Source organism: Acomys minous (assembly GCF_964271855.1).
Source record: "Acomys minous genome assembly, chromosome: 8".
NCBI classification, from domain to species: domain Eukaryota; kingdom Metazoa; phylum Chordata; class Mammalia; order Rodentia; family Muridae; genus Acomys; species Acomys minous.
The window spans coordinates 92,500,605-92,519,299 of NC_140489.1; the positions used below are offsets into that span (position 1 = coordinate 92,500,605).

Consider the following 18,695-nt stretch of genomic DNA (forward strand, 5'->3'; position numbering starts at 1 on the left):
CTGCTTTAGGAAGAAATTTCAAGCTCCAAAACAGACAATATCTTTTGCAACAACTCCTGAGACATAATTTTCAAGCTCCCCTCCAAAGTAGGCCAGTAAGCACACTTGAGAAAGACAAAAGCATCCAGGCACCCAGCTCCTACCTAGACAGTGTTTGCTTTACATCCCCATGCTGTGGAAGGGACGGTACTCATGGCCACCCATGGGTCCTTGGGCTTGGCAGAATAATGGCTGGGATTGCATAGCAGCTACAGACAGCCAGTGCTTCCTTTAGACACACGAGCCTTATTAAGATGCCACTGGCTTGGCAGACAGTCTACCACATGAGAGAAATGTCATTACCCATCCCTAGGACAAGCTTAATCCCTCTGCCTGCACCCTGCTATCTCCATACTCAACATTTAATGTGTACTGTCCTGAAATGACCAAAACCAGAGAGTACCTGGTTCCAACATCCCCTCCATCCCAGTATTCTGCAACAGAAGATGATGAATGTGTATCAACAACCCCCGCCCCAGTATTCTGCAAATAGAAGGTAAATGAACAAGTAGGTCAGTGTGGGGTTTCCAAATCATCCTATACACCTCTTATGTGTATTCACATGGCCTCCTGATTAGAGGACCTAAAAGATATTGTAGAGTTCACTGGCATCTCCCAACAGTCTACCCTGGTTGAACAACTGTTTAAGACTCTGAAGCCTCCAGAAGGTTTTCCATCAATTTCCCCCGAGGAAAACAAGTTTGACATAGATTTTGCTATAATTGCTGACAGAGACCACAACTGGCCCCATTTCCCTTTCATTTTCTCGCCCCTCTTGACCAGTTTTGCACTTTACCAAGCCAGGTGCCTCTCTGGTCTATAGTAGTCAAATTCTGCATAGCTATCCCTACCTCATCAAGAACAGTGCTACTACAGGGTTCATCAAAGCAAATCAACCTTCTCAACTGTGCTAGCCATGGCCTGTCTTTGCTGGGGAGTGCCTGCCACAGCGCCTCTCACCCTGATTTCTTTTGCTGTCATGTCTACCTTAGGCTTTTCTTCTTTACTACCAGTCAGTTCCCATGAAGTCCACACTTTTGAATCCCAGGTGGGCTTTTTTAATACAGATCTGTACTTTATTCAACCTTTGGGTGCCCTCCCAGCTTTAAGAAGTGCAAACCAACACCTCTATTTTATTCTCCCCCTCCCTTTTTTCCCAGTTTCCTTTTGAAACAACAGGCTAAGGTGAAGGATTCTGGCTGCATATCCCATTGTAATTTCTCCTTTATTCATGCAAGTTCCTCTGTAAAGACATCCAGGCCTCAGTTGGATGTCTTATACAAAACAGCAGTGTGACTACAACAGCAAAGAGACTGACATCTGACATAGCATGCCACACCATATGAGAATATTCATACTTGATTCTCCCTCAAGATAATCGACCCTTGGAGAGCACAGCTTGGTCTGTCTGAAACCCACAGCAAGAAAACATCACTGTTCTTGCCAATCTCAGCTTTGTTCCTATCGACTCCTGCCACCTTCATCATGTACTGTGCAGTCTCTCCATGGGAGGACATAGGCATACATCCCTCCTGGATGAGCCTCAATGACAAACCAGCTTACCTTGGTGAACCCAAGACTTTATTGGGGTTATTTATAAGCACATAGGTGACCCAAAGCAGCCATACCACTGCAAAGTCTCATTTTCACCCAAACTGAAAAATGGAAGTCAAACTCTATTAACCTTCCACAGTACATATAGTCTATTGTCTCCCCTAACCAGGAGTCCACATGAAATCGAGGCAGAATTATATACCACTGACTGAAAAGTGCAGGAGGAAATGTCCTCAGGTGATGACTCAAGGATCCTCCTCTTCCCTCCTTCTGTGAGGTGATATCAACAGTCAACAAGCAAACAACTGGAGCTGTTCTGAATGGGATGGTAGCTACCATGCTCAGAGCACAACAATCCACACCACACGCAGAAGCCGTTTCGCAACCTGAACAGTTCCACAGGGCAGTGAGGCCTTTGCCATCCCATGACGAAAAATCGCCTATGTCTGTTTCCAAAGTTTCAGGTTCTCCTCCATTAGGGAAGGGAGTATGCTAAAAGTTTTGCCCATAGTCATGAATTTGTGGTATGAATGCATGAAATTGCTGAGTTAAACATTCTTTACTCAAAGCCTAAGAAATGTTCCTAGCATACAATTGAGCTCAATAGCCTGTATGGAGCTCTGAGACTTCTAGGCTCCCTTCTCTGATATTAAGTTTAACTTAAAGTACAATATATAAAAAGGCACCCAAGTTTCCTGATAAAATATTTGAGAAATGTGGATAAGTGGGTGAATTTTAAGTTTTAAAGACATTTTGTTTTAAGTTATATACACAATTATGTTATAAAACAGTATGAAGGGGAGCATGGTATAAGTCTCTTCGCTTCTCTCAGCTCATCTTACTTCAGTGTACCTGAACTTAGAATCACTATGTTTATCTCTAATTACGAAGTTCTCAACAATAACAGAGCTCAACATTTGTAAAGAGCAGATGCTGTTTGTATTTGTCAAGTATAAAATAGATGTTTCTTTTACATGAATCTTTTGTCCTTTTTTATCTCAACATATTGTCATTTAAAATCATCACTATTACCAAGTACTGTGGTATACATCTGTTATCCCAGCACTCAAAGGTTGAGGCAGGAGGATCATGATTTCAAGGCAGCCTGATCTACAAAGAGAACAGCTATGCTAACAATAACTGTAATACTGACAATTTCTAACTGATACATGCTTAGATGGGCAAGATAAATCCTAACTATATAACAAAATCAAATTATTTTCCCTTGCACTTCTGCTTTTGGAGGCTGGGTCTCACTATGCTGCACAGGCTAGCCTCAAATGATGGGGTCTGAGTAGTCCTTCTGCCTCAGCCTCCCGAGGAGCTGAGACATCAACAAATTTTAATAAGCACATGCCTCACTATCTGTGATATTTTCTATTATTACGTAAAATGAACAATTCTTCCTGTTCCATGTGAGAGGAGGCACGGGGGACATAGTCTCCTTTGGCACACAGACATATACAACACACTGCTGATGCTGTAAGTATTCCAGGATGACCTACAGAGTATATCCAGGATTTTCATCTTGCTCCTTGAACTTCTTTGATAGACTTCAAAGAATTGTGGGACTCCTTTCAGATTTGGCTCAAAGGCAGTGAAGTAACAAAATGTTTGAAGTTAGTGTCCACCTTATTAGCGCAACGAAATCAGACCTTGGCCTTGTCAGGCTGAACACAAGTCTCACAGCCCAGCTGTTCCTCTGGAAGCCAGCAGCACTATAACAGATGGTATAAATGTTTCCTCACACATGGCTAGCCATAAGTAGAGATCCTAATTAAAATAAATTATAACACATCATTTATAATGGCCCTTTTCAGAATGCATCCCGTAAATAAGAATCAAAAGCAGGATTTGAAGAAACAAGAATTTAGCAACCTATCAAGATGCCTGTGTACACAGTATTAGTTACAAGTCTGTATTGGAGATAGATTCCCCCAACCTAGGTATAACCAGTACGACACTCAAGATGGTGAAACCAAGATTGATGACAAACGTGATGGGCTCTGCCATCATTTATGATGTGCATAAGACTATTTTAGATACTGAAGGCTAGGGAACTCTCATGTATTAAGACAGATAGCAAACTGACAACTTTGAAAGTGTGGGTATGTTCTCTTACACATTCACAGTAAGCAGATCACCATGCCTAGAAATTAACACTAGGCACATCAGGAGAAATAAGGAGCTCAAGAAGAGAAACAAGGCTTTCCAAGTGTACAAGTGCAGGTCCCAGAGTAAGCAGCATCACCCTGGAGTCACTGACCCCTTTTAAAGTTGTCATAAGACTGCAGTAATTATCAGGGCCATGGTGTGTATTACCTCCCATTTAAAGCACACAGTGACTGTAACATACAACCTACAAGGAAACATAAGGCACATGTTTGTGAATAAAGACAGTGTACTGCTGCAAGGATGGGGACAGTGAATACAGAAAGACATAAATGTTAAGACATTCCTGGAACAAAGAATCTGACTCTACTTGGAGAAGCTGAATACTAACACTATCTTATTTGTATTGGAATTTCATTTCTTCTTTTCTCAGACTCAACTATATCTCTAAAAATTCATTATTTAATTATACTGCCAGCAACCTTGTTCTCTGTTCTACCAAGATTTAAGATTCGCCTCAAGGCATCTTCACATTTTTATACCTTTGTAACATGACAGATTCTGAAGGTAACTTCCTCATATACACATGGGAACCACATCCAAGCTCTGACCCTACCTCAGAACCACACTGTTCCTTTTTTTTAAACTACAAGTTTGTAATGTGTTTTATTATTTATCAAGGAATAACATTTGACATTATTTATGTTTATTTGAATAAACACATTTGTAAATATATCCATTATATGTATGTGATATATATAACACATATTTGTTTGTTTATATATGATAAAACTTGGGGCCTTGTGTATGTTAAACTCTCCCACCAGGCTATGTCCCCAGCCTAGTTTCATTACTGTAATTTAATCCATATTTCATTATTCATTGATATTTCCATTAGTTCCCCTCATATAACTAGTAAATATCAAATCCCTGCTCTGATCTAGCCAACGGACAGGACATTCCCCACAGTTATGTGGAGAGCAGGGACTGACTTTGACATGAACTCTGGTGCCCCATATTTGACCACCTCCTCTGGGTGGGGAGGCCTGGTGGCACTCAAAGAAAGAATAAGCAGGCTACCAAGATGAAACTTGATAACCTATGACCATATAGTGGGGGAGAAGTTCCCCCTTGGTCTTAGACCTAGGGGAGGGGAATAGGGTGAAAGCAGGAGGGAGGGAGGAATGGGAGACTACAAGTGATGGGATAGCAATTGAGCTGTAATCTGAATAAATTAACTAAATAAAAAAATTAAAACCCCGTTGTACTTAACAGTCATCTTACATCAGCGTCTTCACATCAGGCTCTACACCTATTGTCTCAAACAGGTGCTTCCTTCCCACTGAAGCTGTGTAGCCACGTGAAAAGCTATTAGAGTGGGCTAAAGGCTTGTGGGTTTGCTTATGGTGCTTTGGATCTCATGTAGCTGGAAATACCTTTGACAATCTTTCACCAACTTTTCTACAGGGCAATCCATTTCCTCCCTCACATTTTACTATACAGCTTGGAAAAACCAAGGGGTTACAATATTTCCTGCTTTTACATGGGCTGATAGAGCATAAAACTGACACAAAATTGTCCAAGCCTATAATAACAAAATATTCAGATGATAATCTGAATGAAACTTTCATATATTCTTGATTAAGAAATGTGAATATTAATAAAATATTCAAAATAATGACTAAAAATTATAAATAAATGCACAATTGAGAAATGTGACTCAAGTAGGGGAGAATGCAATTATTAACTAATGAATTCATTAGTTTTGCTAGCTCTTTTGTAACTAAATGAATCTCCAAAGAGATACAACAAAATCCATAACTCCGTCAGAATAGATGGACTACTTTAAATGATGAGGGCATGGAATGAGCCTAAACAACTAAACCCAAATGCTCTACTTTAAAACTGTTATGTTGGCCTTGCCAGGCCACAGAGAAAGAGGATTCAGACAAGCCAGATGAGACTTGATAGGCTGAAGTCAGATGTCGGGGAGGAGGATTGCCCCCTTCCTGAGGACTGGGAGATGGGGACCAGGAGGCAGCAAGGGAGGGAGCAGCAATGAGGATATAAAGTGAACAAATAAAACAAAAGAAAAAAATATATATATACACAGTTATCATTACTACCTTTTATTTGACTATTTATTTTAAACCATGAATATCTAAAATTTGCTTGAAACTATGTTCTGCAATAAGAATAAAAATTAAGTTATGAACTCAACAATATAAAGTGAATCCAGCAAGATTGGAAGACAAGAGATCAGTATATCAACAATGACTTGATCCTTTCTGGTGATGAATACCTGAGACCCTTGAGCTCAGAAGGTGGAGCATAAGAATTAAGAGATTCTTGAGTTTGAGACTAATCTGAACTACACAGGGAGATTCCAACTCACAAGTGTACACACGTGGATTGCACATCTATACATTAAGAATGAACGTCAAGATGATGCTCCAACATAATCGAGAGTTTTGTGTGATTGCTCAGGAAGCAAACTGTCTCTGTCATCTTCTCATTTGGGAAGCTGCTAACCTGTATTGTCTGTATACTCAGGGAATCAATTTTATTCCTTCTCAAGTCTCTGATGGGGTTGAAGACCAGAGAGTTCATTTTTACAATTAAGCTTAGTTGTTTAGGGGTTAAGATGTTTTTAGGTCTAGAGAGATATTTTAAGTTGATAATGATGAGATATAATAGATATTGATTTACATTTAGAGTTTTAGACACATCAAGATAGCAAAGATGTTTTCTTCAAGGCTGCCAAATACAAGTAGCCAAAACACTAGGAATGTAATATTTATATAATTCCTGATTGTTTCATGGTTCTTCTTGATGTAGGTACTTTATGGTATATATGTGTGATAATATAAATATATGTAAAAATAAAAAAAATATTTAATAATAAAAAGAATAAACATCAAATATTTTAAATTCAAATTAGTACCACACATACCGAGGAATCAATTCTACATAATAATTACAAGACTTGAATACTGAAAATAGGAAAACAGTGAAAGGAACAGAAAGGCACACTGTGTCCCTGGAATTAAAGCTGAAGACTGACCAGCATAGCAATACTCCCCCAGCTGATGAACTATCAGCATCCCAAATGAAGTTGGACATGGTAGTACACATCTGTAATCTCAGGGTTCAGGAGGCTTAAGCAGGAGCAAGTGTGGCTGAACCTAGCCTGAGCTACACATTGAATTCAAGCACAGCCTGGGCTATGTAGCAAAAGTCTTTCTTAAATTAAAAAGAAGACCACAAATAATAGTTGAAATGTTAATTATAACCTTTATATAGGAATGCAAAGAATCCATACATATAAGCAACACAAATTTAAAAAGAAAATCAGAAGACTAATATTATCTAATTACTAATATTTATAGTGCATCTGAGATAACTAACACAGTGCTATCTGAAGAAAAATCAGTGGGAAGAAGAGACCAAATAAAAATGTCAAAACCCAGCCTCACCCATGTGGAAACTGATTTTCAGTAAGGCTGCAAAGATAATTCAGTAGAGAAAGGCAAGTGTTTCCAACAAATGGTGTGAGACTAACAAGACAGGAAGAACATTTTTCATTCATAGTTTGAAAAATAATTTTTAAAAAACTGCAACAATGGATCATGAATTTAATTCCTGTAAATCTAAAAGTTTGGCTAGAAAAGAAGAAAATAAAACTTTATGAACAATATTTCCTTGAATAACTAATAACAGTTAGTCAAAACACTTTAAGTTGATTAAAGACATGACTCCACACAAAAAGCTGTAGCTGTTCAAGTTATGCCAGTGCTTAGAAAATGCACGTTCAGTGCTCAGCACCCACAGGGTACTTCTACCACTCCTTCTGAGTCTCAAGGAATATCCTGGATGAGAGAAGAGACAGAATGTAAAATCTGGAGGACAGAGAAAACTTCAAAATGCCATCGTGAGAGCAGACACAGCCATTGCACTCATAGTCCAAGAGAGCAGCTATGGGCTCCTGTAGAAGACTAGACTAGAGCCAATCATGGATCCAGGGCTGGGGCACAGGTGCTCATGAGATCTTAACATCCCTGATGAGATACTGGGTTCTGGAGAAGAGTTAGCCATTGCCATAAGGTGTATAACAAAAGTGTGCCCACCAGGCTCCAGTGGATGGTTCCAAACACATGACAACACAGCCAGTCCTGGCTAAAATCAAAGGCCTATAATGCAAGCAAAAGGCCATGAATGAGGGACGTGGAGCTGGCCATGCGTGAGGAAATAGATAACAGAAAATGGAGAATGATAAGAGGTGATGGGAGCAACTAGGACACACTAAAAATGTGTCTAACATTGTCAAATAGTAATCTTAATCAATAAAAAATATTTTTTAAAGCTTGCTCATTTAAAATTACAAGGAAAAAAAAAACAGAAAGGGCAAGGTGCACATAGAAAACCCTATCAAACTTATATCTAATGACGAAGTACTCCTAAACAGGTTAAGGATGCAGTTCAATGTTTTAGAATGAACAGAAAAGACAAGATGCCCAGATGAAAGGACCAGAACTAGGTTTCCAGCCGTTACCCAAGGAAGTGTAACAACACATCCAGTAAAAAAGAAACATATAGAAAAGCACCTGAATTGATGAGGATGACAAGTAACAAACCACTCCCACAAGCTGCTTTCAAAGTAAACTGTATGAATACTGGAAAGAATATTTGGCAAGGTTTTTTTTTTCATTCAGCATATAATCCTGACATCTACCTTTATGTATTTATAAAAAAGAAATTCCACACATTCATTAAAAAGAGAAATAAATATCTATAAAAGCTATGTCTATAGAAGTCAAAACTCAAAACAACCCTAACATCTACACAGGTGAGCATATGCAGACTGTGAAATCAACCCAACACATGGAATACTACTCAGCAAATAAAACAGCATAATTTATTGAGTCATGGCACAACATGGATAAACCACAATGATGCCAAGTAGAAGAAACAGGAAAGAAAATAGTATTTGAAATGATATATAAGAGATCACTGGCAGCCCTGTGTGTGGATGAGGGCCTGACAAGAAGCAGGAAAGGGACTATGAAGAGGCAACTTGTAAGAGTTATTATCTTTTACGGTCATTAGCCCGAATACCATGGTCATATGTGTCATGCGTATACGCATATACCAAACCTTATCAAATTATATCCTTTATAGCTGCCGTATGTTACTGACCAATTGTATAAGTTATTGCAGTTGTCAAAAAGGAAAAAAGTGATATAACAAACACCACCTATACCATCATGATAGTGTTTGTTACTTACTTCCGTCCAGTGTGCCTAGTCAGTCGAACCATCAGGCTGCGTGCCTCTTCTGAGCTGGACTGGGTGTTCTTGACAAATGAAACTGGTTTCTCCAGTCCATGTTTTTTCAAAAGCTCTGACACACTATAAGTTAAAGAAGAACTGTTTACCATAGTCCAAAAAAGAGACTAAAATCATAAGAATTTAAATTATACTTAAGACATTTGGTGGAAATTACATATTATATTAATTCTTACCAAAAATAAAACTCATAATTATATATCAAACTACATGTTTCTCATTGGCTTTTCTTAGACTATACCTAGAATAAATGGTCTATCCTTCAAAGGATGAAATATCTAACTCAAAATTTTCTGGCAAGCTGCCTCCCCTCTAAAAGCATGCACAATAACAAGATAAGTGTATGACTTAGTACTAGGCTTCAATGCTTGGCAGAACACAAGCACTGTAGTGTACAAAGCATTCTGTTCTCTTAAGCACAAGTGAAAATATTTTTATACTACCATCTCTAGCTTGAGTGAATAAGAAGAGTAAATGGTCTCCAAATAAAGATGCTTTTCTATATATACACTATTAATAAAATGATATCATCAGTAATTATATACTTCAAAAGATTTTTCTTTGAGCCAGGTGGCACAAGCCTTTAATCTCAGCACTCGGGAGGCAGAGGCAGGCGGATTGCTGTGAGTTCGAGGCCAGCCTGGTCTACAAAGCAAGTCTAGGACAGACAAGGCTACACAGAGAAGCCCTTTCTCAAAACACCAAAAAGAAAAAAAAATATTATGATTTTGCTTCTTTCTTCATTCATTCATTCATTCATTCATTCACTCCTGTTGTAAGGTCTCACATACTCCAGGCTGTCCATGAACATGCTATACACTTGAAGATGATCTTGAACTTCTGATTCTCCTGCCCCCACCTTCTAGTGCTGGGATTACCAGAACAGGCCACCACATATACGTTTCAGGCAGAAGGGTATCAAAGCTTTGTGCATGCTGGGCAAGCACTGTACCAACTGAGCTACATTCACAGCTCCTAGTTTTTATACAATTTCATTTATAGAATAATATTTAAGAATTAAAATATGCATACAAACATAAAAATGAATGCTAGTAAATAATACAGAATATTTCAGTCTTAGAGAAAAATTGCTCAAATTCAATACTTCATTATAAAAGTAAGAATATTCCAAAAAAGATGCATTAAAAGTTCCAACACAGCTTGATATTACCCCAACAGTCAGTCAAACATGCGCTCCAAGTCTTATCAGTGTATTAGACACTGTTTGCTGACTGCTGCAACTCTTGCTGTAAAAATTAATATTTATTGTGTGGCTAGAAAGTGTGAAGAACTTTAATTTGTTGATCTAATAGGACTTTCCCCATCTCACAAAATAACTATTATAGATAGGAAAGCCCTGAGTTCAAATGGCGCACAGCTAGTGACTGCGACTGCATGGACTTGAAGGCAGGCATATCTGGGCATAGCATCTCACTCTTACAACCCAAACACTGGAAGGATGAGGCAGGAAGATTGCTGTGAGTTTGAACTTAGCTTGACCTACAAGGCAAGATGCTTTTAAAAAACAAAGGAACAAAATAACAAAAGTACACACCTATAGTATCAGCATAGGAGTGGCAGAGGCACTAGGATTATCCATGAGTTCAAATACATCCTGGCCTACATAGTGAGTTCTAGGCCCCAGCAAAAACTAGAGGGGAGGTGAGAAATTGGGGTGGGAGGGGAGCACAAGCAGATGAGCATGCACGCACGCACACACGCACACACACACACATACGCACACACACACACACACACACACACACACACATTTATCAGGTTCATATCCAAGCACTCTACTATAGAAAGTAGGACATGCATCACTGATAAAATACTCAAAAGAGAGTCAAGAGACTAAATGTTCAAACTGGACATGACTAGCAAGCAGGTCCTGGCTGCATGGCCAAACACACAACTTAGTAAGCACAGAACAAAAGACTTATCTTCTTTATTCACCTGAGAATTTTTTCCAGTTGGTCTACCATGTCATGAAGAGATGTGGTTACCTTTGTATTATGTCTAAAGAAATAAAAATTAGGTTTAGAAGTAGGTTTTTTATAAAATAGCAAATAACTATATACGGAGAAAAGGGTGTTTCTCTTACACATGATAACATTACACTGTCCAAGTAAAGTTCAAGGCTTATTTCCTATGTAACATCAAAAACTTCTGGGATCTTACACTATTTCTTTGAGGTACTGATAGCACAAGGTGACTATCAGGCCCATCTCTGATCACACCCAAAAGTGTATAGTGAAATCATCTATAGCTATTTCACTGAATCAATTCAGTAGAGTAAGACTAAAATTAGTGGACTCAAACATCACTTCCTGCTAGAGATTATCCAGAACTGAGCAATTAATTTCTAAGGTACATTTGACTTAATTTTTCTTCAAGGTAAAGAGAAACATGAACAGTTACTGACTCGGGGGGGGGGGGGTAACAATAACAACAATAATTAAAAACAAGACGTCAATATGTTGAGAGGCAGTAGAGGGGGCACAGGAGAAGCTGAGAGTTAGACAGGAGGTGGCACAGATGGTATAAGCATAGTACTCTGGATGAAATTTGCAAAAAGTATTTCAATTTTAAAAACAGTCATTGAACATGCCTCAAACGTTTTTTTTTTTTCTCCTAGTCTCAAAGTTTTCTGTTGCTGGACACTTAGAAAAGTAGTGCCTTTGTTTTAGAGACCAGACTTAGAAGACTCCATGAGCTTGGCCTTTGTGGCTTCTTACCCAGATCCCCTTTGTGGAAGGCATTCTAAGATATCAAAGCACAGAGAGAGCTGGTCACTTCGTTCACAGCTATAGATACACTCGAGTGCTGTTGCCATTAGCTGGTCCTCATCAGGAATAATTTTTTGCTGCAGCTAGAAAAAGTAAAACACATTGTACTGAAAGTCAGTTTCTCCATATCCCAGCACCACTGTCAATAGAATATTAAACAGTGCCATTAATCAGCCAAAGAAACAAATCTTGATTTTTTTTTTGTAGCTTGCAGACTTTTGAGGTATTTAATAATTCTAAATGAAATCACACTTTAATTACAGAATCAGCAAGAAAGGATCATTTGTAACCCACATGATTCTTCAATTCTGATAAAGTAGATGTAAATAACAAGTAGCACCATTAACTATAAAGGCAGTGACACTAAAAATAACATTTCTAAAGCAAAAAAACAAATTCTGTGTGCCTCCATTTACATGTATAGATGAAATTCCTCAAGTAGCATCGCAAACATTAGAGCCTATCGTTTCCCATATGTACTGCGTGTTCTTCACTATTACACTACACTGCCGTCCTACTGCGCTGGCCAACGGCAATGCAGAGGCACAAGCACAGAGCACAGTCTAGTTCTGAAGCACAAAGAGGGCCACCGCGGGCCTCTTTCCGTTTAGAATATTTGTGTCCCACTGCAAAGCACAGATTCCTATTCTTGGGGTATTTTATGTAACACACACACAAAAAAAGTAACCAAATGGTGCCTTATTTTTCCTCTTCTATAAAGCCAAGATTTTACCAGCACTATCCTATGGGGGTACAGGAAAGAGTAAAGGCATTAATATACAAGGAAAGTTTATGTTATTCTACCACAGAAACTATGATGGAAGCCTATGCAGAGTAAACAAATACAGAAAGAACCACAGAAAGAGGACGGAAAGTGTGGACCAAGATCATGAAGCTCCATGGAGACGCAGCCTATGGTCTTGAGTGTGCAAGGCAAGTATTGTGCCTCTGAGTGAGAGAGAGAGCCCAGCCCTTTTAGAAACCTTTTATAGGAAAGGAGATTCTGATAATAATGGTTTATTGGACTTCAGCAGACACTCATAATATACACAAGAAGCTGTCACACATGCACTTGCTTAGGAGACATACATCGATCAGTGTTAAAAAAAATCAGTGACAGTTCAGAGAAATAAAGATTTCTAAATCAGATGAGGTTTTTATATAAACATCTTCAAGATACAATGAAAAATAAGATCACTAATTTGGAACTGACAAAGATTTACTCAGAGTTATAAAACAAATATCAATACAGCTAGAAACTAATAACTATATAATAATCTAGCCTTTCCACCAACCAAGGACAATCCGTGCAGTAAACATCAAACCCCTACCCAGATCTAGCCAAGGGACAGAAAATTCTCCACAGTTGAGTGGAGAGTGAGGACTGACTTTCACATGAACTCTCGTCCCCCAGATTTGACACGTCCCCTTGATTGGGGAGGCCTGGTGGCACTCAGGGAAAGGACAGCAGTCTACCAAGATGAGACTTTATACCCTATGATCATATTCAGGAGGAGGAGGTCCTCCTCAGTCACAGTCATAGGGGAGGGGAATAGGGTGAAAGTGGGAGGGACGGAGGAATGGGAGGATACAAGGGATGGGATAACCATTGAGATGTAATATGAATGAATTAATAAATAAACATTTTTTTAAAAGAAAAAAATAATCTAGCCTTTCTAGATTCTTATTTTGAGCAGGGTACAATTCCATTGTTACTTTTATACATTAATACATAAGTCTTCCCAACAACCTGTAAGGCTGATTCCAGTATTGTTCCCAGTTTGCATAAGAGAGAAACAGAGGCATTGGGGAGTCACATGATTTGCTCATGATCGTGAAGCTAGAAAGACAACAGGCCTGGACTGAGATCTAAGCCACTGGCTGCCAGGCATAAATCAAGCAGCACAGGCTCTACAGGCCCTATAAGTGTGTGCACATGCAGGAAGACTGAGGAGACTGAGGCAAGACATGACAGCTAATAGCTAATGAGAGAAGAAATGCCAGTGTCTGGAACAGGCTCCAGAAAAGGGCAGGCTGGGCAATCAGCAGCAGCCTAAACCAATCCCTGATAATTTCACTTGATCACTTGCCTCCTGTCCTCTCCACTTCTAGTATCAGTGAGCTAGAGCTTATCTTTGGTCATCTACACTCAAAACTTTATACCAAAAGTCCTTCAGTATGAAGAGAAACAGAAAAGCCATTCACTTTTCACTCAATCTCAATTTGGCTTGTACTAAGCCACAATTTTTCTTTTTGAGTCAAAGACCCTCACTGCGCTGCCGAGCTACTTCCTAATTTCTGGGTTCAAACAACTCTTCTTCCTCAGCCTCCGAAGCGACTGGGTCCCTGGGTGGTGCCGCCACGCTGCGTCTATTCTTCTTCTATCATGAACCAGCTGCCCTACAGAAAAAATGAACTATATTCAAACTAAATGGTTACTACTTGCTATCTGTGGTAAGTTTGTTCCTAGACCAGGTAGATAACAAATCCATAGATGCTTAAGACTTTCATGGAGAATGATATCAATTTTTCATATAACATACATATGCCCTGCTCTAGATTTTATTTCATCTTTTGATTACACAAAATCCTAAAATGTTGACACTATGCAAAAATGAAATTTAAAAAAATTTCACCTAAAAAAAAGTACACCTAAAATTTTTCTTCAAACATTTTGATCAGGGCTTAGTTGGTTAATTCAAAGAATGCAAAATCAGAAGCACAGAGGTCATATTATGCTTCTCTCAAGCACGGCATAAGGCTGATGATGTCTCCTTTTCTTAGCCATATTTCATCCAGGATATGTTCTCAAAGACTCAGTCAGTGAGGTCTGAGGCAGGAATCCAGTTTTATTTCCACTGACACAGACTTCAACAGGCCTTCCCCAGATGCTATGGTTCCTGGTCTGGTGTGTGTCCTGCACAACCTGGCCTCGTGACAACTGCTTCACTCCTTTGAGAAAGATCCTGTTTATCTCTGTATCCTTGTTTATGTGTGATACTTTCCACTCAAAGTAGTGCGCACTTCTTTCTTAAAACAAGACACTGCACACATAACCCAGCACAGAGAAAACTGTTGACTCTGGCCTGTGAAAACCCTAGTGATGTCTCGACTTATACAGCCTAAGACAGACTTTGTCTTGCTCCCATCATTCCTTCCTCGATCTCCTTAAGGTCCCATTAAACCATCACTTCTTTCTCTACCAAGAGAAGGTCCACCCAGAAGTACTAAAAACTTGATAAACTGAACCTCCCACCATTAGCAGCAGGTTATCAGCTGTGCTGTACAGCAGCAACAAAATCCAAAAGAATCAGAATTTAGAAAAATAAAGTCCTAAAATTATACACTATGGAAAACTAGAAAAAATATCCAGAGAGGATCAGAGAATCAAGCAATGGAAGAACCATGAGATAGCAGGATATAAAATTAACATGAAAGCTCAAGTTTTTATAAACACACACATTAAATAGTCAAAGGAAATGAAGGTAGAGAAAAGCCTATAACAGAAATTGAATATTAAAAATTAATTAAAAATGTATAACATCTTTAGGAGAAATTTTATTGAACTTACTTAGAATACATATATCATAAATATTTGTGTGTGTGTGTGTGCATGTGTGCATGTGTGTGTGTGAGCGTGTGTGTGTATGTGTGTGTGTGTGTGTGTGTGTGTGTGTGTGTGTGTGTGTGTAGTTATGCCACACAGGGTAATGGTACTGCCCCCAAGACTATGAACTATCTAGCAAAAACTCAGAGTCAGTCATGGAAACCTGCCCCCCAGTTGTTGGTCAGGGAAATATAAGAGTCTCTCAAAACTATATGAGCTATTGCCACTGTCCATGGCTGTCTTGAACATAGAACATGGAGGAACCAAGCCAGAGAACTAGTGTCATACAAACAGATCCCTAGAACAATGTGCACATTCTACAATTAGGTACACATAGAAATGAAAATTTACATACATAACACTAGGATAAAGATAAGCATCTTAATAAATTCAGCTTGGACAATTAGGTAGCTATTTGAGATGTATTAACACAATACATAAAAGAACAAACCCTAAATAAATTAGGGATCTCAAAAGAATAAATCTATACAAATATCCAAAGAAAACAAAATTTTACTATAAATTTTAGGTGGAAGAACATTTTTCATCATGACTCAAAACACAAAGGTGTGTGTCTAATGAAAATGACTACACAGAAATGAAAAGTTAAAATTTTATATTATACTGAATAAGTCAAGATGTAATAATAGATACAGGGACAAAAACTGTCAAAGCACAGAGAAATCGTGGATGATTTCAGAGAATATCTAAAGGGATAGGATCACAAAATAGCTACTTACTAAGTAAATGAGAAGGAAGGAGGGAATCAGCCCACTAACACAGAAGGCTAAAAAAGAGCCCTGGTGAGGTAGAGCTAATTCCCTGTGAATGGTTTCAGGTACTCATGGAGAAAAATAAGGATGAAGAGCAGATGAACGCAAAGACCCATCCAAGCCACTCTAGAGGCCCCAGTACTGTCCAGGACATAATCACAAGCTACTGGGAATAATCCATAGATTATGACTCCGTAAAACCTGGAAGGTAACACTGAGAAATATGAAGGAGGTCCTGGAAAGAAAGAGCCCTGTTACCTGCCTAGTACTCACATACTTGAAGAAAAGTAAATGGCTACATGTTTTATCCAAAAGCACATAGATCAGAGAATCAAGCAATGGAAGAACCATGAGATAGCAGGATATAAAACTAACATGGAAGCTCAAACATTAATTTGTGTTTGTAAAACTTTCCAGGTAAGAAACAACAAAAGCTGCCCATATACAAACCATTTACAGGATCCCACATGGAAGAACTGCCACAAACAAGACTGCAGGAAGAATTTAAGGTCAAGTCTTAGCTTCTCTTGAAACATTCATAGTCAATCCAGCCTGTGCTCCACTGCCATAAGCATCCACCAGGGCTCACCCAAAATGCAAAACCAGGCACTAAGTGTAAGCAGATTATGAGAAGATGGAAAACTTTACATAACCAACAAACAGAGGCTCTTCAGACATATGATACTCTTTATAAACCCAAAAATCTCTAAGAAATAGCAGTGCTTTCCTTCCTATTTGGGTTACTCAAAGCTGTGACTATTTATCTCGGTGAGGTTCACCTTGCTAATGGAGGCAAGGATGAAGAAGCAGGCTCAATCACAACTAACAACAGAAAGAAGTCAAGTGCCTTTGGCTTGAACTCTGGCCTCATGGCAGCGTCTCAGGGACTGTGCCACCTTGCCTGAAGTCCCATGGCAAGGACATGGGAGTCACTGCATTGCCTGAAACAGCATAGTTTATCAAAAACAAATTAAGAAAATTTTCACACCAAAGTATTTGCACCTAACAAAACGGCTTTCCTTCCAGCAAACTCACACAGTGCAGAAGCAGTTACAAATGCAATCTTGGGCCGCCATAGGAGCACCAGAGTGTTTAAGGATATTCTTATGAGACCCTAAAGACCTTGATAAACTTCTTGGATTTCCTGGAAGAAGACACTTTCACTTATTGGTGACAGACTAAATATTCTGGGCAAGAACACAGCACAGACTTAGCAAGAACACAGCACAGACTTAGAAGAACTGTGCAATCGCATGAACACTTCACAGCAAACATCCCCTTCCACTTGTTACAATAAGGAAACTGTGTTAATGCTAGTGAAACACTTTCACAATTAGAGAAGAACAATTCTAACTATAGGTCTTAGTACAAAAAAGAAATATGAAATGATGGAGGCACAATAACTGTAATTGTGTAAACCTTTGAAAAATGTACATCAACAATGTTGAAACATTTTCAAAAATAAAATGACAATTATTTTCTACTTAAAGGAATTTCTCTGTGAAGCTGGTTATAAAAACTTATACCTAAAAAAAAAAAAACTATACCTAAACTTAATGTCACATACTAAAGAAAGAAATGAAGAGAGAGAGTATGAAGAAATTAGAGTTGCTACTTACATCAGGCTTGGAATGCTGAAATATCTTCAAGGGCAGTGTCAAGTCTCCCTTAGCTAAGGTTACTAGATACTTTTTCAGTAGCTCATTGGCTGCACCGGAAGACTGTTTCTCACAGCGGTGGAGAAAGGGAACCATCCATTGATAGGCACTGGTCACATAATTGTCCTCAGAGCACTGTAAGTACAATGAACCACAGCAAGCAGTGAATTCAATACTGTGCTGTACCAGACAAGCCATGGGATCCCATTACTCTCTAAAGCACTGCAGCTCCCCACACACTTTAGTCCTAACTGTTAGCAGGAGAAAGTCTTACCTATTCCTGGGGGTGGGAGGCTTCAATGGCTCTAAGTCTACATCCCATCTATGCAGACTGGAACTGACTTAGGGTCCCACAGGCCTAGACCTAACTTTAGAAAACAATCATGCTTATAGCTGCTACTCAGATATGAGGCCCTCCATAGCAGAGAGAGACTCTACCCAGAAAGAAAGAAGAAAAAAAAAGAGGTAAGAAAGACATTTGAGACCAAGTGAAAAAGAGTTAAAGGACAAAAGCACATAGACACTGAGACACAGGATCAGATGTGCCCTAGAAAGAGGCCACTGGGAATAGAAGCTCACTACTAAAAGCCTCAAGCTTCCCCTAGCCTCTTTTTTCTTTTTCCTTTTTTCCCCTTCATGACATGGCTCGTTTTATCCATCATCTTAAAGCTACAGCATCACATCTCATAATTACCTCAGGATTTAAAACTACAATGGGTTTATCTATCTATCTATCTATTTATCTATCTATCTATACATACATACATACATACATACATACATACATACACACATACACACATACATACATACATACA

General features: G+C 38.8%; 1 protein-coding gene across 2 annotated transcripts in view; it reads right to left on the minus strand.

Annotated features, from left to right (window-relative positions):
• Window positions 1–18,695, minus strand: part of NBAS (NBAS subunit of NRZ tethering complex) — a 302,855-nt gene that overhangs the window by 181,266 nt on the left and 102,894 nt on the right. For both annotated transcript variants that reach the window (XM_084791395.1, XM_084791394.1), the window contains exons 25-28: window positions 17,839–18,012; window positions 11,789–11,922; window positions 11,007–11,069; window positions 8,991–9,113 (exon numbers count right to left, since the gene is read on the minus strand). In XM_084791395.1, coding sequence (XP_084647521.1) covers window positions 8,991–9,113; window positions 11,007–11,069; window positions 11,789–11,922; window positions 17,839–18,012 — 494 coding nt within the window. The remainder of the gene's footprint in view (window positions 1–8,990; window positions 9,114–11,006; window positions 11,070–11,788; window positions 11,923–17,838; window positions 18,013–18,695) is intronic.